Below are 24480 nucleotides of genomic sequence, written 5' to 3'. Positions count from 1 at the left end.
CCGTCTGCACAGTACCCGCCCAAGACCTGCAAAACCTTGACTGCAGCCGTTCATAGTGACCTGTTTGACAAGTCAAAATGTTCATTGTGACGGAGCTGTGAAAGAGTAAAAGCATTTAAACGCAAAATCAATAGTCACTAGAGTGGATCAGAATTCAGGTTTATTGATTATTTCACCAAATGTTTGGAAGATTACATCACAATATTATGTATAGAACCGTATAGCACTTTCATTTCTATGTATCTTACATTGAAAACTTTACAGTCTGCCCTTTTCATTTACTGTATATATATATATTTATATATTCCCTAGCTTTAGGGAAGAAAAGTAGACATCCATAGTTGCAAAGGAAGGAATGCTTTTCAAAAATATTTAAATGCACTTTAAATAATTACATACATCCTTCTTTAAAAAAAGGCATGGAATAAACTACAAAGGATCCAGGATCCAGAGATTCCAGTATCTCTGTAGACGCGAGTTTTGGTTTTCGCTCCGTTCCTGAACCTCTCTGTGGTGGAACTCTTAACTGTCGAATGCGACACAACACTGACGGGCGTTCCAACCACCCGGAGCCAGTTGGTACTGGTGTGGTGTTAATACATGAGCAAACGTTAGGCAACAGATGTGCAAAAAGAGTGTGGGAAATAGACAAGCGCCGTGTCACCTTTCGGGGCCAATTGAAGGATTAGCGGAGGGTTTTATGAGCCAGCTGTAAATCCAAAGCGAGGAGGAGTTGACTCCACGTTAAGTCTTTCAGTGTAAGGCTTACTGGGCCAACAAACAAAGGAATGCATGGCAGAGGGAAGTAGCAGCTAACCAACCTTTCATTGTAAACCAGCAATTCTGAACAAATGATCATAAAACAAATTAAAGCAAGTGAGCAAAAAATAAATAAGTAAAATCTCATTGACAAAGAATTATAAAGACAACAGGACGGCTGTGTCACAGACAGTGCAGACGTCACTAACAAAGCTGCATTAAATCCTTGATAGTGTTGTAAGAGATGCAGGTTGAGAGTTTCCGTCTTTCAAAAATAAACGCCAGGAACACTCAGCTGAAAAACAGACATAAGAGGGAACACAAAGGTTAAAGTGACAAACAATGCTTTGGGATGGGTGTCGATAGACGAGTTATTACAACAATATTGAGTAGATCACCAAACTCGCATTAAGGGGCGACACTGATGGCGTCATCGTTTGCTGACAGGCACAGGTGGCCGAGACATTTTTCGTAAAGCCGCAAATATAAAGTTCATCAAATTCCCCGGTATCGTTCATTTGCTTTCAACATGTCTGTCTATCTTTTGTGTGTGATGCCTTAAAAAAAAAGTCAGAATCAGGTACAATATCAATAAATTATTTGTTTACAGTTCTTTTCTTGTCACAAGTTGAGATGAGTGTCTGGGGAAGAGGGGGATGAAGAATGACAACAGTCAGCAGAGAGCAGGTCACAGTGCTGTTCATCACCGAGAGAAAGGAGGGAGGAAGGACAGGGTAAAGACTTCTCTGCAGGCTGATTGCAGTAGAAAGGCCCAACACGATGATGTACTGAGACCGAAGGGCTACAGTCTTTGTCTTCACCCTATGAAATCTGTTCCGGTCCCAAAAGAGGGGGTAAGTTCTCCCACGTGTGTCCGTCCACCTGTCAGCGGCATCCGCCCGCCAAGCGCTCCATCCATCGTCCCAACTGCTCGCTCATTCTAGGATGTGGGAGATCGGGCCGCCGTCGCCTCGGGTGCAGCAATGTGGAAGACGGAGCCGATGCGCAGGAAGAAGCGCCTGAGGACGGCCCGCAGCTCGGGGATCAGGTCGAACTGCATCATTTCACACAGGTGGGGGTAGTAGCAGGAGGCATGGGGCTTGAACTGGAGACGAAGTGAGAAAACACTAATTGGCACCACGATTTCAACTAAGTGGTGTACCGTATGTGCTTTAATGGGGACATAATCACGTAAAATAATTCACTTTTTCCATGGGTGCATAATATATTTCTCGCAAGACGATTTAAAGCAGACAGGGCTTGTTTTTGCGAGGCTGTCTTAAAATGACAGGCGCTAAACTGGAGCATTTCCAACAAAAGCTGAATAGAGCTATATTCAGACAGATCGTAGAGAAAAATGTGTTTTTTACATGAAAGCATGTAAACATGTTCTAGTATAAGCCCCAAATACATGTATGAACCTGAAAATGAGCATGATATGTCTCCTTTAATTACTGCTCACCAAAGTATTTGCTCAAGATGTTTACGGTGCCTTTTTGAAATATTTACAATACACCGGGCAAAAAGAAGGAGCGGTTGTTCTGGGTTGTGTTGGCATTGCTGGGAGGCCAGTGGGTCCACAGCAGGGAGTTAAACAAATGTGTCGATGGGGCCATTTCTGTCTTCACTGATGCATGTTTTTGCAGCTTTTAGGGGTAATCTTGCTACATTACGAAATTGCATTCAGTCAAATTAACCTAATTTATATAGTCGAGATTGTTTTTTAACAACTTGCCCAAAAATTCACAGCAGGCCTTGCACAAGAGTCTGGTGCCGGCTAGTCCACTTTAAAACTAAACTGTTCTAATCTTCTGTTGATGCAGTGGTTAGTGTGGTATTGACATTTTCTTCTAAAGTTGGCTGCATGGCGCCAACATTTCCTACTGCTTCAAGCTGCATGCTGGGTAATTTTAAATTCAAACAAAACTTCCACAGTTTCAGTCTACAAAGCCCTGGAAAGAAATCCAGAGTCATGGGCTGCCTTGAATCATCGGTGAATCATACTCTGGCACACAGAGTGCATGAGTCATAGGTGACAGCTTTTTTTTTTTTTTTTTAAACACAAACGTGAAATCAATACTAAAAGAAATATAAAAAGGGTCAAATACATTTTTAATCTCCTTTCTTATTAAACTAGCGGGCATTTTATCAACTTCCTGTTATGTCTTTTATTTCTGATCGTGGTTTAGATTGAATCACAGTTGGCCATATTTATGATCCAGAGATCCTGCGTGTGGTGTGTCTGTGTGTGGGTTCCTGCCTTGTCATCGGACAGCCGTAGCGTCCTGGTGAGCAGCAGCATCAGCAGGCTGTTCCAAGCCTCTCTGTGGCTCTCTGAGGTCAGACTGATGAAGTAGGCCAAAGCTTCACTACACACACTGAGAAAGACCACCAAGCACACACACACACACACGATTATGACAAACGCAACACTGTTGTATCTTCAACACTGAATACGACGGGGTGGTCGGTCTGCGCCCAATCTACTCTTGTAGAATTATGATTATCTTTACTGGTATTACACAACAGCAGGTCGAGGGTACACATCTTGAATAAAAGCACCAGAAAACAGTTATTTAAAGATGAACACCGCACATACGTACTCGTGATGCAAAACATGAGTCAACTGCTGTGGTGCAGCTGCTCAGTGAAAAACACAAAGTGATTTGTATGAGATCATAAATATATAATGAGTGTATGAGCCATGTGGCAAAACAGCTCACCCAACACAGAACAAACACCAGTGCTGTACTTTTCTGCAAGTGACACAGCTGGTGCTTGTTTATCTAAGGTTCTAGGTTTAAGCAGGCAATAACAAACACATTTTTCAAATGTATTTTTCTGTCATTTAGATTCCACAGGATAAGCCTGGTGTGAGATAGAGATAGCGATAGATACACATGTATTAGTGTATTGTTCTTAGTGGCAACACTCAAGAGACCAAATCCGTTGCTGTGTGTTGTACTCACAGCAGCAGGCGTGTCTGGATGTCCGGCCATGAGGCCTGCAGCTGAAGGTCAGAGTACATCCTAAACAAGATCCTCAGGCTGCAGGCGAGGCTGCTGGTCTCCTGCTTCAGCAAGTTGGGCTTGGACTTCCCTTTAAAGCCTGAGGGCAAAAAGAAAGTGATCATCAGCAAAAAAACATAACAGGGGGCTTTGTGTGGCTTAGTGCTCATATTCTGGCATTCCTCTCTCTCCCGGCGACTGTGGTGAAACGTTTCTTCCTTCAATCAGATTAGTGGTTCGCTAGCCCATGTCGATTTGTCTTTGGGCAAGACACTTAACCCCAAATTGCTCCTGTAGCTGTGCCTATGGTGTATGAATGTATTGTCTCCATCGTCTCAAAATAAAAAGGGCAAAAACATGACAAAACGATGATGATCTGGGCAGGTTTCTACCGCGATAAAGACTTTTTAAGGCTGTGAGGTTAAACTATAGTTCTCAAACATTCCACTGTATATCACATATATAAAGAACGAGAGCAAAAGACAGGGATTCAAGTCAAAGAACGGAGCCATCACGGAGGACTTTTCTATTCCGTTTACCTGCCCGCCAGAGTGCCGTCCTCTGCTCGTTGTTGGAGTTGAAGTCCTTGGCAAAAATGTGCGACTCCAGGAGGCAGTCCAGCAGCTTGAAGAGGTGTGCAGAGGTCATGTGTCTGTACATGCCTTGTTGTGAGACCGCCTCGCCTCCCTCAGCCTCCGACTCCTCCAGAGCGTCTCGCTGACACAAGGACAGTTTGAGATGACTTTTAACTACATATGTCTGATCGTTTGAGCCTCTACTCTCCGTAGAGTAGCTGTTGTAACTTACCTGTGCGGCGGCCATGTTCTCTGCATCCTCCTTCTTGCTGGTTGCCGGGTAAAACACAATGTTGTCTATGGTCTGGATAAGCTCAAGCTGTACGACGCATTTAATCAGCAGCCCTGCAAAGAGCTTCTGGTCCGAAACTCCTTTGGAACAAAAAACAAAACTAGCGGTGAAGGGACATGAAGTCAGAACTGACTTTGTAGAGGGACAGAATGCAACAATGGCAGTCCAATTTAGACAGTCAGCGACAAAGATGTGATATTTTACCTATTCATTTTTTAAATAGAGGTTTCTGGTGAATTTGCAGTGGGTATGAATATGGATATGTGCGCGCGTGCGAGAGAGCACACTCACTAGCATTGGACTTGCCCTTCCAGGTGTCGTCGCTGGACATCTGGCTGTGTCCTCTCTCAGACAGGGCCCTGTCGTAGCTGCTCTGGGACACGCTGTCGAAATCGGCCTCCTGGAAACAATTGTCATGGACACTCACAGGTTAGCGTCACACTTCTGACTCGGTGGGAAAGTTGGTAGGAAATAAAAATGGTGCTTTCACTGGCCAAAAGCAGCGCATCATGTTTCAAACCAAGTGTGAAGCACATGCTGTAATTGTTGTTACGTTATAGGAGTGTATTCATATATTTTCTTACGAAATGCTTGCCGTCTGCAGGTTCGTCTTCCTGTCCAGCCGGTCTCCAAGTCAACAAACTGAAACGCAAACAGAACGGCAGATCAGACGCAAGGTGTTGCGATAACTTACATCTTGTCACAGAATCACAAGAAGGTTAAACTACATTAGCCTCAATCTAATGTGTGCTTTGTCTTCACAACAGTAACTATAACTTTAATATCCGTCTTCATGAACACTATCATCCAGATGTTTACATGCAGTTTCATTAACATTTTGGAGCTGATATCCAATCACTCAAGTTGAGTGCAATGGTTCAGGACTTACGCGTGAGGGCTGGTGTTTTGGAAGATCTCCAGCATACAGGAGCAGGTGATGTTCCAGACCTCGGGGCTGAACTTCTCCCCGTTCAGGATCACCAGGTTCTCCAGACAGTTTGTCCCCGACCGAGCCAGCTGCTCGTTGTCTGTAGAAGAAAGGCTTATGACTTCTAATCACGTCTTAGGTTCACAAGGTGCTCGTCACGGACTGAAAGCTCTGGGCAACAGCGTCCTGCTACAGTGTCAGAATGTTTGGATTGTGATACTGTAATGCATGGATGGATGTTCTAACAAAAATATGAGGAAACAGCTGTGAATTTCCTTTCTGTGTCTTTAATACGAGGAAATGATCTTATAGGGATGATTTGGGTGTTACCTCTCTGCCTTACGAGCATTATTTGCGCAGATGAGAATTGCAGTGTTGTGCTTTGCCCGTCTAAATAAATTCGAACACCCACCTTGCCTGACACACCACTGGAGCTGTGTGAAAATGTCAGCCAGCAGGATTTCACTGAGCGGCTCATAGAACTGAGTGAACACGTCACAGATGGCATACAGAGCGTGGTTACATGTCGTCGTCATCCACTCGGTTTTCTGGTGACAAATAAGAAACAAACATAAGCAGATATTAGTATGTTTTTTTTAAGTCCCACTCCTTTTCATTCTGTATGTTAACATAGAATTTCTGCCTCTGCACATCCCAAAAAGAGGATATCCTTTTAGATATACAAGTGGCTTGTCAAGACATTAACAGCCGTGGGACTTGACAGCCCGCAACCAGAGTGACCTCTGACCTCTGTCTGCTGCTCAGGGAGCTTCATGTTGTCAAAGATGCGGAAGACGATTCTGAAGAGGTCGTGCCACCAGTGCTTCTCGAAGGTGAGACCGTAGCTCTTCATGATCTCGAACATGACCGTGAGACCTCTGTCGGGAGCAAAGACAAACAGTTCACACGTCAGTCTTGTTGCTTCACAGCTCCGCACAGCGCGGGATCACAGGCTCGTTGTGGGCTCATGATGTCGCCTGACAACTGGCCAAAATAAACAAACATGGACGTGAACTGACAGTGAGGAATACCCGAAAGCACTACATTGCAGACCGTTTATTGGTTGCAGCGCTCTTCCTCAGTACTGGATCAATTAAAAGATTTTGTCCACATTAATCACAAAAACATGATAGCCAGCTACACTAAATAAATTCTGTTAAGTTTGTTTTATCCAGTCATGTTTTGTGGGAAATTCTGTGTTTGTTTAGTTTTCTTTCTTGGTATACGTTTTGTCCTTGGTAAAAAACAGGGCAGGTAAAGTACCAGCATTGAGGTGATGGAAGTCTTGGAGGACAAGTCACTGTAGCTGGAAAGGTATTGCTAAAAGTGCTTTTAAGACTAGTCACCAGAGTTAAACGACAGATTGAGCAACGATCTACAATGAGCTCTTTTATCTACCTTGTCCGGACGTCCAGCTTGCAGCGGTTGATGATACAAGAGAGCTCAAACAGAATGGGGAACCAGCCACGAACCCACACCCGATCACCAGGGGCAACATTCATGTCGTCACTGGTGTACTCCCTCAGGGCCTGGACAGGGACACATGGAAGTGTAACGTTTTATAAGAACTTCTGCAGCGCTGATTTGTAAATGATAGATAAATGACGTGATCGCATTGGTACAGACACGCAGTAGTTCCCACCTGTGGCCTTTCTGAGACGTATTTAGCACAGTGTCGTATGAGTCTGATGGCCTCCATGCTGGTGTCAGGAAAAGCTGCGTTGCAGACAAACTCCGACAGGCACTTCACTGCATCCTGGAACGAATCGATAGCAACTGCAAAGTGCTCCTGGAAGGTGTTCACTGAGGGAAGAGGGATGAAGAGAGGGGAAGAAGATCAAACAAGAATGCTTTGATTGGTTTATAAGATCTTAAAAAGGTACTTTATGTAATGATTTCCATGTAGAACACTTTAATTCCCACCGCGTCAATGGATTGTAATGCAATAACAAGGATATTCTGAAAGTCACATATAGCACCATTAAATCTCATCCAGTCAGTAAGTCTCACATTTTTATAAAAGCTGTCTCGCTGTCAGCTGAGCGGGTTGAAATAGCAAAGCCTTTGTCACAGTTTTTTACCACCTGAGCCAAAATGGCTGGCATGAGGAGAGCGCTGCAGTCATACTTACTGACGATGTGCCCAGTGGTCTGGAAGGCCAGCTCCACGATGGTCTCATCGTGGTCGGAGGCTGCCTGGTGAAACACTGAGAAGATGTTCTTCCAACCGGAGCGGATGTTGGCCGCCTGGGAGTTGACCATCTGAGCCACACACCTGATCACCATGTCTCTGATGGTAGGGGACCTGGGGGGAGGGGGCAGTGTTATTTATCCTATATTACCCATCTGCTCCCCACTATACTGAATCATTCGTACTTCTATGACCCTGTAGCTTCTTATTATAACTATCCACAGGTCACATGTGTACTGAGACCTTATTATAATACATTACCTGTTCTTCTTCATGATGTGCTCAAAAGGCCTGAGGAAGTCTTTCTGGAAGCGGAAGTTGGCCAGCTCTCCTTTCTCCAAGAACTTCATGGAGAGCTGCCTCAATGAGTCCACAGCAAAGATGGCTACATCTTCATTGGGGTTACAGCCCACCTAGAGGAAGACACAGACATGAGTGGGACTCAGCCATTCGCTCAGCTAACTACAATAAACTGTGCCTTTCCAAGACAGTTTGGTCAATATATCTAACCCTAATATAATTCAACATGTATGGAGTTTTATTCTTTGGCTACTTGGGGCGCAGGGCAGCACGCTGTAAAAACAAGTGATAATTTTTATGTCGTCGATAATGACAAATGTTAGAAGAAGTTGGTTATTTACTCATCCAGCACACATAGCAACATTAGCATTCATTACGGGCTGCGTCTCTGGCCAGTATTCACTCTGACTGTATGGAATAATTACCCGGTGACAGATCTAAAATGGCTTTACAGATCCAGGAAATGGATTACATACATTTCCTGGATCTTTGTACCTTTGGGATTGGGACAAACAACTATGTCATCTGTATTTACAGTGACTCTTGAATACAGTGATACTTGAAATTGTGTGTACAATCTTAGGTGGGGCATGTTCTTTGTCTTAAGTACATTAAAATAAATGTTCTGCAAACTCAGACTGTGTCGACATATTTAAAGAGCCTTTTTACGTTCCTGTAGAGGTGATAAATCAAGAAGGTGCAACGCCAAAAAGAACACTGTGTCGTCCTGCTGTAGCCTGCATTGTGGACTAGTTTTTTAAGCATCAAGTTTAGCAATTTGGCTGTTACATGTTCTTTTTTTGTGTCACGAGATCGCGGAGCACCCAAATGTTGAATTTTACGTTTTTAGGCAACCAGAAAGGTTAACATTTTTCTAAACTAAAAAACACTGAAAGGGTGAAAGTTGCGAGCCGGAAACAGACAACTCTCCTATTTGAATATAAATGGAGCATCATTTAATAAATGAACATCATGGTGTATTGAAAAAGAGTTGAAACTAGAGATTGAGAACATTAACTCATGTTTACAATGTTTACTGAGGGAATACATCAAGAGAGAAGTAGAGTAATTCAATCATTGACTTATATACAAGCAGAGGAGTCGCCCCCTGATGGCCACTAGAGAGAATGCACATTTAAGGCACTAACGCATTGGCTTCACTCTAACTTTGCAAATTCTCTTGTCCACTGACCTTGTTGAAGTGGTCTCCTATGACTTGCCAAATTCGAGACCACTGCAGCCTGATGCGGTTCATGTTATAGTAGGAGATTTCCACAATCTTTTGCAAGCTGAACATCCTCGCCTGGTGTGCCGAGGCCAGCTCATCCATGGACACCGCACACAGCCAGCGCACAAAGTCCACTGCAAACAATTCAACAGCAACACTTCATGAATAACCTCCCTTTCTTTGTGACGTACAACAAGAGATGCTGAGCGCAACACTCACCAATTGCATTTCCATCTAGTCTGGTGGAACCAGTGAAGATCCTGCAAAATATAAAAACAGCTTTAGTATTTGAACTAAACGGAGAGTGCCATTCATCATACAGGGCTGCGTATAGATGCATTTATGATGTTATTAATGTCCTTTTTGTCTTACCTGTCCACAGCTACCACCACACTCTGAGAGCTGGTCTCTCCTACGGACTCCTGGATGTGAGCCATCTGTCTCTTGTCCTGACTTCCCACTAGGTTACCTGCAACACCAAACATATTTAACACAAGCTAATGTTTACAGTCAGGCGTCACACAGGCAACAAATGTCTGTGACTTTCAGAAGCGCAACATAAAAAAGGTATTAATGCATAAATGTTTGTATGTTTGCTCTTATTGTCATTAAGAACGCCATTGTTGTAACATAAAACAATAGCTGCTTTGGAGTCAATAAAGTTAGCATTGACTGTTAATGTAGAAGCACAACCGTAACTTGTAGAGAGTCCTCAAAGCCAGAGCTGGCATACAATTATATGAGTTGAATTGTGAATAGAAGTCCTGCCGTGTGTGTGCGTGTGCGTGCATCTTACCAAGGCCCAGGGGCATGAACTCCTCTGTGCCGGAGGGTAGGCCCCGTATGCCGGCCTCCTTGTCCCGGACCACCCCTGAGATGTAGCGCGTCTTTACCCCTGTGCCGATCAACTGGGCGAGCTCCAGCTGACTGATGCACCTCAAGATCTACCACACAAGACAAGACAAACACCACAAGTAACTTTTAAGGGGGTTGCATGTCAAATTAATCTTAAATTAGCTTTGCTCTCAAAATAAAGACTTGGGATCTCAAAATAGTTAGTATCTCATCTGAAATAATCATTATCTATTATTTTGAGATAGTAAGTCCATATTTCAAAAGTTCCTCATGATATTGAAATGCTAAATCATTGTCTTGATACTTATTAATGATTTGTTGATACCAAATCATTATTTTTTAAATAAGTTGATGTTGCAATACAAAATCATGACGTTAAGATATTCATATATTATTTTTTAATTGTTTTGCAAGACTCAGTGTCTTGAAATAATGCTTGGCAAGTCATTTTCTTGAGAAGGTTTGTCATGGTAATGACTTAACAGGACCTCCTTTTCAAGGTTAAGTTTATTTTATTTCCTGTCGCACTGGCTGGAATGGGCTTTCATAGAAAACAGTTTTTATCATGTTTATATGAAAATGTCATCCGTGATCATAAATAAGCACTTTTATTATTAAACTCTAGAGGATGATGCATTTCCCTTGGGTGGCGTGGACATAATTCACCAGGAGCATCTTAGTGTGTGCCCTTGGTTTGGGCTGAAAGTTAACTAAAGATTAAAGCACGGAAAGTTCCGACACCGAGAAGGAGTACCGCTGAGACTGTTTCACTGTGTTAAGATACTCAGCTTGGAAAAAAATAAACTATGATCACATAGTTCTGAGAGTGACTTTTGCCTTTGTTTCAAAATGAAATTATTTCTATGTGTATGCTTGGTGTTTGTAGGCAAATAGCTGAGTGCACGTTATCTTCCATCACTCTTTACGGAAGTTATTTGTCAGATCCAATCATACTTTTTCTCTGCGCTACTACTGCTCATAAATCTGGTTATTAAAGACTCACCTCATGCCAGGAGTTGCCCAGGTAGTTTCCATCGGTGTGGGCCACAGTGATCAGGGTCTTGATGGTGTCAATGTTCTTCTGCTTCATCTCCGTGATGCTGGAACTGGCCGTCAGCAGGGTGAATCTAGCCAAGGCTTGGACATACGCGTCTCGCTCCAACTAAAGACAGAAAGGCCGGTTACTACAGTCACATGCCGTTTGAAACACCAAAACCGCTGAGCCAATGCAACAATAAACAAATTACTGGCGGCTCATCAGACAAGCTAAGAATAAGCTTAAAGGCTGCGGACACATAATTAAAAGATCCACCAGACCTGCATGTTGAAGATGCTGGCGATCCTGATGGCGCATCGAATGCCCTCCAGACACAGGGAGGCCACCTCGGGGTCGTCGCAGTCCTGCAGTCCCACGCTGAACGCTGCCAGCAGGGGGGTCCACGCCAGCTGCGACAGGCAGAAATGAATGAAACACGTCCACAGAGTGTGACGTCGCCTTTCTGGCTGCAAATTGCATTTCCACCGTTCAAAGAACTGCTTCGATCCAAATCAGTCGTACCTTGAACATGGGCCTGACGTGCTCCAGGTGTGTAGCGCTGAAGAAGGGCGCCTGGGCGTGGCTGACAGCCTCCATCAGAGCTTTAGCGGTCTTTGCCATCTGCTCCATCTCCACGTTGTACAGCAGACGCCGCTGCTTCTCACTGGCTACACCTGGACAAAGGAGGGCGTAACTGTTCCGGATGCTCGTCATCAAACAGCCAGCAGCGTCACGGAGAGGAGACCCACCGGCATTTCATTTTGACGAGTAATCCGGACGGAAAGAAGGGAGACAAGGACTCACTCTGCTTGGTGGACTTCGGGGTGATGGAGAACTCTTTGCTCTCCTTCATGGCGATCTTCTTGCCTGCGATCTCGTTGTATATGGAAGATAGATACTCCTCGGGCAAGTCCTTGCTGTCGTTGATACCGCGATTCATCTTGATGTACTGCTCCTTCGTCATCTTGTTCTTCACCTATATAGATGAAGGAGATTCAAAGAAGTTGGGAGCTCAATTGTGTTGGATTTGTTGTTTGCGATGCATGCTGCACAAAAAGACAGTAATGTGGTAGATTTTTAAGTTGTTTTACTCCTTTCACAAGATCATTTCTGTTAACATGAGAAAAAAATACAAATGTAAGGAGGCAACGTAAAAACTATTAAAGACTCATGTTACACTGGTCCGGATCAGTTACAAACTAATTGCTGGGAAAAAAAACATCAAAAACATTGAAGCAGGGAACCACTGAAGGAAACAGGAAGGTAGAATTGTGTGGAGAAAAAAAAACAGACTTCTGCTCCTTAGTACAATGTGGTGCTACATAGAGTAGAAATAATCTAAAGATTTACTGCAATTGTCGTTACAGCTGCAAATAAAGTTATGTCACTGATATCGCCTCCGCCCCCAGCTAATGTGTTAACGCCGTGCCATATTTCACACCTGCTTTTCCCAGACTTTAAATTTCAGATGCAATTTCCTCTGTTACGGCGGCCTGTCAGCAGGGATAAATCAGAGGGAGCAGCTATTTGTAGTGACGGATGAAGGCCTGCTGCCAATGCAGAGGACTCTGGTGAAGAAACGCACGGTAGTCCAGCAACAATGTCAGACTATTGATGGCGCCCCACCAACACAAGCCAGCGCTGGTGGATCAATTTGTGTGGCGTTAACGCGGTTTACCCGGCGAGTGGAGAATAAACTTTACAGTGTTGTAAAATCCGGTCGTAGGAGAGCTATGAACTACTGTTCAGAGTTTTGGTTTCTGTTAAGCCTTCAAGCACACGAAACAAGACTTCAAGCATCGTATTTCACCACTCAAACTGCCGCTTTTACACAAGCCCAGAAAAATACATTCTGGTGATCCATTTTTAAATGGTTTTGTCTTCTGTGTTTATGAGAGAGAAAAAAAGCTTTTGCCCAGATAGTCTTTTTAATTTATTTTTGTTTGGCAGGTGAATCTTTTGTTGTTGTAACACAAATTTTGACCACAAGAGGCAGAAATGTGCCATTGCTTTTGCACTGATGTGCTAACAAACAAGAAAAATGAACAAAAGCATTTCAGTTGTCTTTCCCTAATTTCTTAATGCACTCTATACACATGTGTTGTGAGTATGCAAGTTATGTAACATCACTGTCACGTCTTTTTTCTGGATATAAAGAACACTTTTAGTTATTTTAACCTTCTAACTAAAAAAAGGCAACAAACGCTATGTGAATCGTTAAGAGGCGACGCACTGGCTCACATATGGTGATAAGAGTGATACTCCAGCGTTCTCACCTGAGGACTGTGCAGGTCTGTGGTGAGCATAATGATGGAGTACGCCAGCACGTAGGCAGTGTCTGCACTGGCAAACAGGGTCTGTCTACAAAAGTGGACACGTCAGGGCAAATGGTTAGTAGTTTGTTTTTGTTCCAACCAAACGTAAACCTTTGTGACCAAGAATAAAAAGACATTTTGACAAGCACCAATAAGTCTCTCCATGCCCTTGTATTTCTTACCCCTGGTTGCACTCCAAGTATCGGGCAGCAAACTTCTCCATCAGCCTGTCGATCTTCTGGGCCTCACCGGGCAGCCTGAAGCCTTCCAGGAACGCTCTGAGTGCCGAGACAAAGTCCCGACCGCAGAAGTCCAACTGATCCACGTAGCAGTACATTGCTTCTATGTTGAACTTGATGTTCTCACCCAGGAACTCTCCCACCTGGGTCTGTGGATGCAGAGGGGAAGGGGAGGGTTAAAAACTGCTTTCTTGCCTGAGAATACAGTGTAGTATGATGTAAAAATCAGTGTAATCCCTCACCGTGTCCAGTCTCTCCTCCTGGTGCAGAAACTGGGCGATGTCCTCGGCTGCGGAACCCAGCATGCCCTGGTCCTGCAGGTACTGGATACCTCGCTTTGGCTTTTTGTTGAAACTGGCGAGCGAGAGAACAAAGGAAAGCAATCAATGCTCATCTTCTCGAAACAAGAACAAAAAGGTTTCAGTATCTAAAAAGGTGAAACTATTCCACTCTGGTCCATTGATACCAGCTGATGAAGTTGAGTAAAGACAGGTTGAAACAGGTTGAGAAAAAAGAGCTCACAGTTCGATGCCGTGCTCAATGATGTCCTTCTGCTGTTTGATGACCTCGTACTGCTCGGGATGGTCTGCCTGTGACAGCGCCATGCTGGAGGAGACGGTGGAGTCGAGAGAACTGATGCTGTCACGACGGCCCGCCAGCGGCTCTGGGAGCTTCAGCTCTGCCCCGTCGCTGTCGGACGGATGCTCTTGGCCTGCGAACACACCACACCGTGTTTAGACTCCCTCCTCCTCTCGTGTGCATTGCTCAACAGATTTACACCACACTTACCGAGGTTGGCTTGAAGGTTTGGATTGACATACATGTCTTTGCTCCACTCCACCATACATTTGAGGATGGACACTAGACACTCCAAACCCTTCTTACGTAGGCTCAGCTCCTGTGGATATCAAATAATGATCATTTACACAACTAAATGAATAGTATTGTACGTCTATTCCTGCCCACCTGTCGAGAAAGATACCTCTTTAATCAAAACATGTGTTCCTACAATGTTGATCACTAGAATGTGCAACAAAAGGGACACTGAGCCCTTGCGTGTACCTGCAGAGGAGTCATCCCGAGCTCCTGACCGCTCCTGCCCTGAGCGATCTTAGACAGGTCGCTGACAAGGCGCTCGAAGATGTTGGCTGCATTCAAGTCGCAGTCGTAGTTTACGTAGATGTCAACCACGCACTGGGCATCTAGAGGGAGGAGAAGGGGTTAATATACAGCAGGGGGACAATGCACCGTTGGCTGAAGAGATCACTAAATACGATAACCAAATTCAAAGCCATGGAGAGAATCAAGCTGGCTGCTCAAATGGCAATAAAATACAACTTTACGACCTTTGTGTTAAGCGCACCTCAAACATCGTCAGAGTCACACCAGAGAAAAGAGGACACGGTAGGATGATGCCCCTGGTGCGCTTGTGACACGTGCTGCTGGAGCACATGAAACGTGCACGCTTTTTTGATCAGTGCCAGCAACGGTTACAACGACAACCGGGTGAGTTACGCCCGTTACAGTCACGCACCTTTTTTAATGAACACGACAGCAATTTTACGTGTTGCTCTTTGGAGAAAAAGTCACGTTAAAGCACCGGTCTGAATCTAATGCGGTCGGATAAAGATAAAAGCAGCAAGTTTACAGAGAGATTAAATGCTCATCTTGTGCCGAATTATCAAGATCCCTGGGATGTAATTCTCACATGAGTTTCATGTCCATAAAGTATGAAATACGGTCGATTAAATACATTCCTCATCAGGGACGCAGCTTGTGATGAAACAGAAAACACTCGTCTTCTGTGATCCCAGCAGCGAAACCATTTTCTGTCACATACACGGCTCATTTCCATAAATGCCCAGTCATGCCTAAATAAAGCCGTCAGTAACATTGACATAGAATGTGTGAACGACCGAAAGCCATCGCTTGAACGTCTTGATGCATTTCATGTCTGACAGGGCTTTGGTTTATCCGTCTCATTTCTTCATTACGCGTTAATGGATTTGTACCTGCACAGATGCGCGTTAGTGTCTGGATGACCATCCACTTGTGCTCAAAAGAGCTGGTCGAAGTCTCGAGGATGGTGAGAAAAATCTCCCGGAAAAACACCTGCGGTAAGGTGGAGCAGAGAGATTAAGAGTCAGTGACTCTTTGATCAAACGAGCTGCAACGGGTACATTTATCTCTCTCTCTCTGCACTAAGGCCTGCCAGATAAACTGACTCAGCAGAGATGACACAGCCTGTTGCGATTACTCTGCGTTTGTACCTCAATCTGCATCTTCAGGTGGACCTTGAAGTGAGAAAGCAATGTGAGGAAGATAGCCAGTGAAAGCTCGAAGACCTCCGGCACAGAGGAGACGCCGTTTTTGGACAGCGCCACGCACAGATACTGTTTGATGGCGTTGACAAACATCTCGTGAGTGCGAAACACCGGCCCGGCGCCCTGCAGCACGGACAGCAGCAGCTGCAGAGACACAATCTTGGACCGCAACTCATGGGACCTGCAGAGAGGAGGGATTGTTACACTGTATGCTAAAACTGAAATGCAAAAAGGAATAAACAAAGACACTGAGGAGGCACGCTCAGTATGTATAAATGTGCCTTAATGTCAATAAACAGTGTTCCAGTTTACTCACAAAGGATACTTTGGTATTTAATGTAGGTCAGACAGACTTCTTTGTGAGCTTCTTCTGGGCTCAGTTGACTTTAGCCTATTCACACTGACGGGCTCAGGGTCTAACGTTACAGTAACTAGAGATGATAGGGCCACACCAAGATGGAAAAGGGCAAGTTCACCTGTGGAAACTGAGATGAAGCCCCGTGCGTAAGCCAAAGGCATCTATATTTGTTTTGCCGAACAGTTGCCGTATAAAAAGACCACAGGTGTGTCAAGGAAGGTTTTCAGAGCGCAAGTGTCAGGCCATTTATGATGCGTGTTCGCATCGTCATATGAAAACGAATCTACGTCAGGGTGTTACGAGAAATTCAAACATACATACATCTTTTCATGGTTTCACAAAAAAAAAAAGAAAATGTGGCCAACTGGAATAAGGTTTAGCAGATTAGTCGTGGCATTAGTAATCGTACATCTAGAGGTTGTATGAAACAAAGCACTCACTTTGGGTCCGGCGGTCCTTCGGCCAGAGGCTTCATGGAGAGTTTGCACAGCGAGCGGAACACCAGAAAGGCGTCTTTCTGCAGGATGTGAGAGAATCGGGCAGCACCGTGGGATCCCTGCAGGGACTCAACATCCTGAGACAGAAGAAGAAAGTCTGGCTTACTTTTTTTATGCAAACACAACATCTGGTGATAGCAATGTGGTTACCTACACTACGTTACATTTTAATTATTTGTTTGTAATAATAATAATAATAATAATACTTCACTTCTCGTTTTACTCATTAAAACCTTATATCACTGAGTTTCTAAGGAAGTCAGCCCCCTACAACGGTCGCACTGGCAACGGTGCACATAAAAACGTCCGCCGCTCTGACCATCCTGCTACACTGATTTAAATGGGACTGTCCCATATAGTCTTACTCTATTTCTAAGGCTTCCAAATTGATTAGAGGTATTAAAGGCTTGAACTGCTTTGCTTACATAGAGACACAAGAGGAAAAAAAAATATGATCAGATGAAAGAGTCTCCTTCAAACCAGCTGCAGGCAGAGCAACAGACAAAGATAGGATCAGTGCAATGAGAAAATAAGCTAAAAAAAGGGAGAGAAAAAATAATTTTAATCCATTTCGTGTATTTGTGAAAAACAATGAAATTATAAAATAGCTATAACTTTGGGATTCTTTTTAGGCCTGCAATGAAGGCTTAACAGGCCCTGACGGCCTATTGCTGCATTTATCCCATATTCACTGAACTCTTCAACTTGCCTTGGTCGTGTAAGTGTGACTGATGAGCTGAACTAAACAGTCTTCAGGCTGATTTTTATAAAAATGAATTTCAAACAAAAGGAAATATGCTTCGTGGCCATGTTAAATTGCTTCTCAGCCAGGCGTAAGTCTTTGAGGGTGATGATGCATTGGGTTTGTATATGTGTGTGTGTGTCTGCCTCATCTGTCCACGGCTAATCTTCCATACTGCTGGACCATCAGCCTGATATAATTTGTGCTCATTTATGACTGTATGCTGAAGGACCTCTTGTCAGGCCTCATTTTGTCCTTTGTTGTGGCTCAAAAATGGATCTCTACAGAAACATTTGGTCTCATTTTGAACCGGTACTGCTGTTGTTATAACTAACAGGTTAACTCACCAGCATATCTGTGGAGGAAACAGAAGAGCGGTCCTCAATGATGCCGTTCATCTGCTGACCCTCTGTTCTGACTCTGGGGGGCGCCACTTCCGTCTCATCGACAGGGTTGGCTGGGTGCTCACCTCCTGCAGGAGAGGCCACAACGGATAGTTCCAGGTCAAGACCATACGTATTGACATTCATCAGAACAAACAGAAGACATACATAACTATTAAAAATTTCAAAAAGACACAGGCAAGCAAGTTCAGACCTGTCCCACTGTGCGTCTGCGTTGGCTGTCGCTCTCCCTTCACTGCTTCAGTCAGTGCTGACTCTGGTGGATTTGGATTGCTCTCTGGTTTGTCCGCTTCCTCAGCTGGCTCAGCTTCTGTAGGAGGCGTCTCCATACCTTCATCTTCAAAAACAGAATCTGATGCAATTAAATAAAGAGGGCGAAGAGTCATGAAGATTAAAGAAGACTATTACCTTCAAATGTTCCAAAAGGATTTAGAGGAAAAAAATTCATAATTTACCTCTAAACTGAAAGTTGAAAAATACCTTTTGAAGGCGTGATCTGTTCTGCTGCTCCATTCAGCGGAGGCCTGCTGCCCTCAGGTTCTCCATTTATTGACGGTGTATCTGGCGCTTGGTCCCGGTCCAGGTCAGGAGCTGGCGGTGGGGGCGTGGAGCTGGTGGCATTGACGGCGGTGAGGTCCGGAGAACTGGCTGCTGGGGACGGCGAGCGCCGGGGCTCCGGGGTAGGAGTCCGGTCAGACCGGGGGGAGCCAGACCTCCGATTACCCGGCACTGGGGACGGGTTCTGCTGGGGAAGACTAAGCCGTTCCTTCTCCTGCTCCTGAGCCTCCAGAGCCTGTGGGCGAGGAGCCATGTACACAAATTGGTTTAGAAAAAAAGGGAAAATGGATGCAATTTGGAAAGATTTGATAAAAATAAATTGTTAACTATTATACAAGTTATTCCTTAAATCTGACCAGTGGTGAGCCTGCGACCCCACTTTATGTCAATCAAAACTTAGTTATAGTCTCTACAACCGGTTGTGTGGACATTGGGCAACAACATTAAATGCACGAACAGCCTGGTTCTCCATGCGTGTGAAGATAACGTTGAGCATCTGTGTGAGAGTGGCCTTCGCCGTGGTCTGGTTGATGAGGTTGCGGCTGGCCAGGTAGATGTTGTAGCAGGTCCTGACGGTGAGGAGCACCGTGCCCTCATGGATCTCTATGTGCGGGGAGGTCACCGCCGTCAGCAGGGCCTGGACGGAGAGAGCAGGAAGTCAAAGAGTAATCAGGCAGGATGTCTTGTTTTAGAAGATGCTACCGCTGTATTTACTAAATCACCACTTCACTACCTTATATGGAGGCGGGTAGAAAATAAGTGTAGTTGTCATGCTGAACTACTGCGTGTTCTTGTAATTTTAATGTTACTCAATAGATGATTAGAAAAATAACATGAAATATAGAATTTTGTGTTCAACTCTATTTATCAGTCTAAACAAACGGCACTGACATTCAGGACTCATTTGGCGGTGACTACAAGACAAACATGTAGATAATCGGCACTAAATCTTCTGTCAACAGTGATAAAATGGAGTGGTTCTTACAGCGGGAGAGACTTTGCCCTTAGCTAAACAACCAGAATGTGTATTTCATACAGAAAGAGGAAACTTCAACAATTGGCAGTTATGAATCAGACCTATTGCGCAAATACAAAGCAAGTTGTCAAAACATTACCAGGAAATGTGAATAAATGTGATAAAAAAAAAGAGAAAAATGCAAATGTGTGCTCTTGTTGGGATACATTATTGTAGTCAATGGCACTTTGATCCTTTCTCACACGTCCCCAAAAAATGACAATCCTGGATATTGGAGAACAATGCTATAGTGTGAAACCTGTTCTTAAAGGAAAAGGAAGAATGTAATCAAATATGCAGCATTTCTGCGCTTTGGATTTACAAGTGAAAAATGACAAGTGGTTATATTTTCTTTTGCGATTTGAAGAATCAAGTAATAAATGATGAGAATGGCCGACAATTTTAATATTCAGCATTATAAAAAATTCTTAAATCCTTGCTGAAACAAAGATTCAACGTGCAGGAGCAGAGTTTCTCCACCACTGTGAGCGGTGACAGGACGATCGTACCTACGGACGACTAAAAGTGTCTCATTTCTCCGGACCGTGTGACATCAGCATTGACAGCTGGAGGATCTGAAGGCAGCCAGATGTTCGGCGAGGCGCTGGGTATACCTTGATGATCTGTAGTTGGACTCCCTCGTCGGTCTGCGGGCCCTGGAAACAGTTGCAGACCGTCTCCATCAGCCGGTCGATCAGCCTCTTGCCTGGGGTTCTGCTGTCCGGGGCATTGCCTGTGATGTGGCCGTACGCGATCAGCTTCTACCGTGGAGAAACCGTGCACAGGTTAGAACAGGTTGGGATCCTGTATTATTCAAGTCCAGTGAGTTTGAGGTTTATTTCCGTGTTTGCTTTGCTTAATTGCAAGTATTGTAGAAACGTAGGAAATCATTCATTTCCACATGTACACAAGTGTTGTTAAGGCTACATTTCATCAAAGATGAGCATGTGTAGAAGAGAAAACTATGCTCAAGGAGCAGAGCCAGAGATTACAGTCAAGTTCGGGTTAAGTCCCAAAACGCTAGATCCTACATTTCCCACAATGCAGCTATAATAATATTAACAATAATAAACTATAGCTATGCTATAGCTTTCTGAACAAACCTACAAGGTGCTTTCAATGGGTGAATCTAGATTAAGACAAAGTAAAACCAGGCATTTAGAGGTACAAAAATTAAGCAAAACAAAAAGCAGGTACATAAATTGTAATAAAAATGTGAGTCCAAATATGTGTGTGCTGTCAATAATTAATTTACATTCCAGCACTCGCACACTGAATGTAGGTTACTTAGTGGATTATAACCAATGTGACCCCACAAGTGTAGCTACTACGAAAAACCACGAGGAGATTATAGGAGGGCTTGAGTGCTTGTTTGTGTGTGTGTGTGTGTGTGTGTGTGTGTGTGTGTGTGTGTGTGTGTGTGTGTGTGTGTGTGTGTGTGTGTGTGTGTGATGTTGAGTCATTGTTCCAGGTGAACGGCAGGCAGTGAGAAACAGGTGTAACAAGATTTCAACCCCATCCTAACTACAACAACATACCAGTAAATACCTGGTGGTGAGAAAGTGAAGCGGAAGATGTTGAGTTTATTTCATGGTCTGTGTTTTAGTGTGTGCGCACTAACCTGCAGACAGTCCAAAGAGGTGCTAACTATCCGGGGGGATTTTGACTGACAGGCCAACTCAAAGGGCAGCACATATTTGTCTGCCTCGATGTAGTTAGCTCTGGGTGGGACCACTGTTCCATCCCTGTAGGGAACGAGTAGAGCAAACAGCTGTGTCAACGACAAACACACTCCCATTGAGACTTGAAATGGCAACTCCAGTCGATAATGTGAATAGATAAACAGACATGTCTGTTTTCGTAGTGCAAAATAAGGCTTTAAACTGCAGAAAAGCATAATGTTGAATAATCGTTTGCCTGCAGCAGATGTGTGCATAATACCCGAAGGCTGTTTGAAGTGTTGCTAATATGCTACAAAGTAGCAGTTACAAAAGCAACAATACACCTTATTCTGAAATCCCAGTGAGCAGTTGTGGTTTACTGCAGACTGCTTCAGGGCAAACCTTAAGTCGACTTCTTGCCTTGCAGCACACAAGATGGCATACAAGGCATACAATATAATCCCAACCCAACTGCTGTGCATGCATGCATTCAGAGAAAACTGTGTGTGCATAACAATACTTACTTTTGTTTTTCGAGCTCTCCCTTGATTTCATCTGTGGAAGGAGACACGGGAGATTAAATGTTACTGGAGTCTGAACTTTGACCATTTCAGCTCACTTTAGTGTGACATCATTTGACTGTAGATCTGAGGGTCACTGGGCCAATCACAAATGTGAGCGCACAAGGACCTGCTTTTTTTAATCCTAGACAAAGTATAGGAATATATATTGAACAGGATTTAAATCAGAGACTACCCCCTATGATTCCCTCAGACATTTGTTCTTCATCTTATTCCCCGCGTCACCATTTCCATCTGATGCTTTTCTGAGGCTTTTCACCCTTAAACAATTTAATTTCTTCACCCTTTATGACTTTTTGTATCGCGGCCTTGAACTGCGAACAACCAAATCGCTTTGCTTCACAAAAGAATGTGATGGCGGACACTGGTGAACTTGAGTGGAAATACGATTGAGCAATGTTCAGCCCACATGCCACAGTGGTGAACGTATTACGTATGGTCAATTCATGAGATGAGACCTGTGTCTGCTCAGTTCCTTTCTCAGTGAATTAACGCTGGACCTGAAATGTAGAAAGGCATGAGTAATGTCTGAATAAGCTCTAGTGTTTCACTGGGGTGGGGTGGGGTGGGGGGGGAGCCATTACGAACTAATCTCTCATGTCATGGTATGCATATTTAATCACGGTGGCAACAGATGCAAAGGCCAGCAATCCACAGAGCAACAACTTGGATATTTAAACAGAGGTGCATTGGGAAAGATGAGACGTTCATGTATGTGTAGTAAAACACCAGGCTGCAGAGTCAGTTTACTCAACACAACTTCCTGTCTGGGCCAAATATCTCAATGACCTGCATTGAAACCACTGTGTGAACAATACTAATATTATTTAAATGTATCAGTACCACTATACTACACAAAGTACTTCATTGTGTACTCAGTATCATAAGATTTTGAAACATTTCTACCAACAAGATGTTGCTCTATTTCCACAGCAGGAATATGACAAGAAGGTGGGTGCACACTACGTGCCGGGCGTCTGGAGCTGAAATATACAAACAGCAATATCACGACAATGAAGCGAGGAGCCTGGTGCGTGTGCGTAACACTATCCGCGGTTGTGTTGAATGGAAACGCACGGGCGTCACAGTATCCTGGAGTCGGGTCGCATCCCGGGTGTCTGGCTGAGTGACAGCGCTACGTACAACACGGGGATTGGTCTGTTTAGCTAGCCGACCTAGCCGTGACTCGCTAACGAAACGAGAGCTAACCGTTAGCTCGCTCAACCGCCGACGTTGACAGCGATGGCGCGAGGACATGATGTGAACGTCGTAGAAATAACAATAAGATGCGCGAGCGACGCCCCACGCGCACAACGCTGTCTCGTGAGCGCCGACGAGCAGCTAAACAGACGACGAAGGCCACACGGGCGCTAGCTAGCTAACCGGAGACGTTAGCCCTCCCTCTGTCAAACACGACAGAGACGTTTCAGCGGAGCCCGACATTAAACCACGGGGCTCTGCAAAAACACAGCACACGAAACAAAACAAAAACACTTACCGAGCGCCACCTGGCAGGCTTTACGCAGCTGGCTGTTCTGGCTCCTCTTCACCTCCTTATCGGAGAGGATTTTCTCCAGAGCCCGAGACAGAAACATGCTCTTGGTTTTACTGTTTTCTGCCTTTGAGTGCTGCTGCTGCTGCTGCTGCGGTTGAGGTGGTAGTGGCCTGTGTTGTTGCTGCTGCTGCATCTCTCGGTGTCGTACCGCTTCTCTCTCAGGCCGTCATCCTCGGCTTGGCCTTTGGCAGGTGAGCAGGTGAAAGCTAACGAAAGCCAGGCTAGCGGTGTCACTCCAGTCGAGTCGTTACCTCAGCTCAGCGCCGCCATGCTGGTTACACGTCACGTCACGTGACGTGACACCCAGCTGTCTGGGTTTTGACAACAGCACCCTGAGCGGTCGGTAACCTCCTGAATGGGGTCAAATAGTACTCATAGCTCCCGCACGGGACCCGAGACAGCACACAAAGATGACTGGTCCGGGTTAATTATTCGCAGAGGAGCTCTGAACGTCACGCGAGTTGAGCCACAGTTCGCGGGTTTTGCACCGCGGTGGCAAATCAAGCGCTCCCAGTGAACAGAAACGCTGTTCCCCAAACGTCCCGCAGGTGGCACCAGGTGTACATTTATGTATGTACAATGCTAAAAGGATCAGGTTCAGTAACATAACTGCTATTTATATCATTAGTATTTAGTTATTTTATTCACTGTTAAATTAGATTTAAACATTTAGATAGCTTATTATTTTCATAGGTATTGGTTTGGTTTAATTCCTTTTTGTTTGGTATAGTAAATATACCAAAATATAGAGCACCTGCGGTTTTATATGCGAGTAGGCCGGTATAGGACCAGCATGCATCGGGGTGGGCACAAGAGGCAGCTCCGGGATTTTCATTGTTCTTTTGTTTCATGCTTGTTTTGCTAAATAAATCATAAGAAACCCAGAATCCTGTATGGACAATGAACCCTTTTGCCTGCGTGAACGACAAGCTCATGGTGCATCAGCGGCCCTTTGATTTATGTTTGGTTTTCATTTTTTGGACAAACAGCCACTACAATAACCTTTAAAATCCACAGCTGTTTCTATACATTGACAGACAAACAATTGATATTGCTACAC

At 44.4% G+C, this 24480-nt stretch overlaps 1 protein-coding gene across 2 annotated transcripts; it reads right to left on the bottom strand.

Annotated features, from left to right (window-relative positions):
* Positions 1 to 163: 163 nt before the first annotated feature.
* Positions 164 to 23781, bottom strand: arfgef2 (ADP-ribosylation factor guanine nucleotide-exchange factor 2 (brefeldin A-inhibited)). Of its 2 annotated transcripts, none has more exons than XM_068597160.1 (39): positions 23364 to 23781; positions 21809 to 21839; positions 21245 to 21368; positions 20238 to 20384; positions 19066 to 19245; positions 18531 to 18843; positions 18244 to 18402; positions 17994 to 18118; positions 16848 to 16981; positions 15996 to 16230; positions 15738 to 15837; positions 14788 to 14927; positions 14515 to 14623; positions 14248 to 14437; positions 13968 to 14079; positions 13669 to 13874; positions 13448 to 13532; positions 11976 to 12147; positions 11694 to 11845; positions 11453 to 11581; positions 11139 to 11297; positions 10077 to 10224; positions 9653 to 9749; positions 9500 to 9540; positions 9245 to 9414; positions 8014 to 8165; positions 7694 to 7866; positions 7205 to 7365; positions 6961 to 7091; positions 6311 to 6440; positions 5975 to 6110; positions 5524 to 5662; positions 5219 to 5276; positions 4926 to 5034; positions 4575 to 4714; positions 4307 to 4484; positions 3729 to 3867; positions 3020 to 3137; positions 164 to 1864 (listed from the first exon to the last, which is right to left on the bottom strand). In XM_068597160.1, exons 1-39 carry the CDS (start codon positions 23551 to 23553, stop codon positions 1700 to 1702), a joined length of 5577 nt encoding a protein of 1858 aa, XP_068453261.1. In that variant the 5' UTR covers positions 23554 to 23781; the 3' UTR covers positions 164 to 1699. The 2 variants fall into 2 exon arrangements, with proteins under 2 accessions (XP_068453261.1, XP_068453262.1); XM_068597161.1 differs by having other exon boundaries at positions 18244 to 18387.
* Between the last annotated feature and the right edge of the window lie 699 nt (positions 23782 to 24480).

This window comes from Clinocottus analis, unplaced genomic scaffold (assembly GCF_023055335.1).
Source record: "Clinocottus analis isolate CAN_PGR_092001 unplaced genomic scaffold, fCliAna1.0.p SCAF_4, whole genome shotgun sequence".
In the NCBI taxonomy this organism is placed as follows: Eukaryota; Metazoa; Chordata; class Actinopteri; order Perciformes; family Cottidae; genus Clinocottus; species Clinocottus analis.
The sequence above is the reverse complement of the archived record's forward strand: the minus strand, read 5'-3'. Positions and strand labels throughout refer to the sequence as shown.

Excerpts from the sequence above, each read along its gene's own strand:
- arfgef2 (XM_068597160.1), bottom strand. The coding sequence starts at position 23,553 with ATGCAGCAGCAGCAACAACACAGGCCACTACCACCTCAACCGCAGCAG. Across the intron at positions 21,369-21,808 it reads GGAGAGCTCGAAAAACAAAA|GGATGGAACAGTGGTCCCAC; the intron begins GTAAGTATTGTT and ends CGTTCCCTACAG. Across the intron at positions 5,277-5,523 it reads CAAAACACCAGCCCTCACGC|TTTGTTGACTTGGAGACCGG; the intron begins GTAAGTCCTGAA and ends TTTGCGTTTCAG.